The 1,979-nt window shown below is 43.8% G+C and overlaps 1 protein-coding gene across 1 annotated transcript; it reads right to left on the bottom strand.

Annotated features, from left to right (window-relative positions):
* LOC119719721 lies at window positions 1–1,731 on the bottom strand. The gene is made up of 2 exons (XM_038189220.1): window positions 631–1,731; window positions 1–333 (listed from the first exon to the last, which is right to left on the bottom strand). The coding sequence occupies exons 1-2, from the start codon at window positions 1,459–1,461 to the stop codon at window positions 1–3; spliced, it is 1,164 nt and encodes a 387-aa protein (XP_038045148.1). The 5' UTR covers window positions 1,462–1,731.
* Window positions 1,732–1,979: the final 248 nt, after the last annotated feature.

Here is a 1,979-nt window from a genome sequence, read left to right as displayed (position 1 = left end):
TTAAACACCGATTTCTCTTCTAACATGTTCCCTGAGGTTAATGTACAAGTTCATCGCAGCTTCAGGTTTTCTAGGATCTTCCCATCCGTTGGTAATGAGTGATTGACAACAGTATTCAAATAACTCCCGATCACATGGAAATCGATCCTTGAAGTTGCATTCTTCTCTGCACAAGTCAATTCTCTCTTGTTCCACGGGTTTGAGATGATCCCTGGTTCCATAGACCTCAGGCAGCTGGAACATGAGCAGCGGTCGTCCATGGGTCACATGCTCTTGCTTCGATTTCCTGATCAAGTGTCCATCCCACACCTCTGCAACTGCGTCGAGATCACCCTGCAAAAGATGTGCAGACTAAGGCGTAAGACATTCTTGATTAATTAAACCATAATCGACGATTGAACTCCATTCTAAATGTACAAGAACATAACACCCATCACAATGTACACTCTTTTGGTATATACAAAGGCGGATCCAGGTTCATGGATATCACCTTCAGGAATACATTAGAAATAAAATACCAGGTTCAACGCAAGGAACTGTCTGGCACACCCACAGAGGGGTGGAATTATACACTCATCAGTGGACTTTTAATGTTACATGCTGAAAATGTGGTCGATGACATTTTCTCACCTGGATGTGTTTCATGAAGACAAATCGGATAAGTTCTTTGTCCATCACATCTCCTGTGAAGAAGCCTTCTTCTAGCAGCCACCGGAAAAGAGTCCTCCAAAACTCCGTGCATTGCTTTCTAAGCTGCCCCCACCAGGACTCTATTCGCTGATTCGCTGTACTTCGACCAGTTAGGTAGCTCTTATCGCCACCAAGTGCATCGTCGTGATGTCTTAGAAACCTCTGGAATGCTCCCACATGTCCGTTTTCCGTTCCCCTATCACTCCGGACGAGGGTGGGACATCCTCCAAGTCTATCCACCGCCTTCAAGAAGAAGCCCCTGATGTACTCAGGGTCGTTGGTTGTGCTGTTTGCCTCTAGCCAAATTATTTTCCTGGAGAAACCATCGATACAGCCACTGATCCCAATACCGAACGGTTTCAGTTTGTCCATCGCGTCCAAATGCCACACAAAATTAGGTCCGCGGCCAGAATATCGACGACGTACTAATCGCCGTCTCTTTCGAAGATTTACCCCATCTGGGTCAAGCTCCAACAACGTCCTTCTCACAGTTTCTCTGCTGGCAACCATGCCTGCTTGTAATAACTTGTGATGCATCCAACGATAGCCATGTAATTCGCCCGATGCCTGCAGTTGCCTTTCGATAAACCTTCTTACTTGGGCCATGTCAGTTTGATTTTTATGACGATATAACTCCAGGCGCTGAAGTTCTCTTTGCAGCTGACGAACACTCAGATTGATGTTATAACGGGACGTTAAAGTTGCCGCAATTTCCACTTGAGAATATCCAAGTTTAAAATATTTCTTGATCAGTTCATCCATGTCATCCATCTTCAAGTACAAAGTGCGCTAGTTTAAATTGGAAAAATTATGTTCACGGTTAGGTTACAATACTAACCATTCTATGAGGATGAGAATGACAAGGAGTGACGATGCCGTGGCGATGCGGTGGCAATAAAGGCTGTAATAACATGATCGCGTTGTTGTGAGAATTCAGAAGAACGGTGCATGGCGAAAAATACGAGGTTCCCGTTCAAAATCACTTAAACAGTACAATGTAAGGACGATAATAGCGCGTTATAACGCGATAAATTAGGGCGTTATAACGCGATAAATTAGCGCGTTATAACGCGATAAATTAGGGCGTTATAACGCGATAAATTAGCGCGTTATAACGCGATAATAGCGCGTTATAACGCGATAATACGGCGTTATAACGCGATAAATTAGGGCGTTTTAACGCGATAAATTAGGGCGTTATAACGCGATAAATTAGGGCGTTATAACGCGATAAATTAGCGCGTTTTAACGCGATAATACGGCGTTATAACGCGATAAAATTATTTATC

Source organism: Patiria miniata, unplaced genomic scaffold, assembly GCF_015706575.1.
Source record: "Patiria miniata isolate m_02_andy unplaced genomic scaffold, ASM1570657v1 HiC_scaffold_8, whole genome shotgun sequence".
Lineage (NCBI taxonomy): Eukaryota > Metazoa > Echinodermata > Asteroidea > Valvatida > Asterinidae > Patiria > Patiria miniata.
Note: the sequence above shows the minus strand (reverse complement) of the source record. Positions and strands in the feature narration are given on the sequence as shown.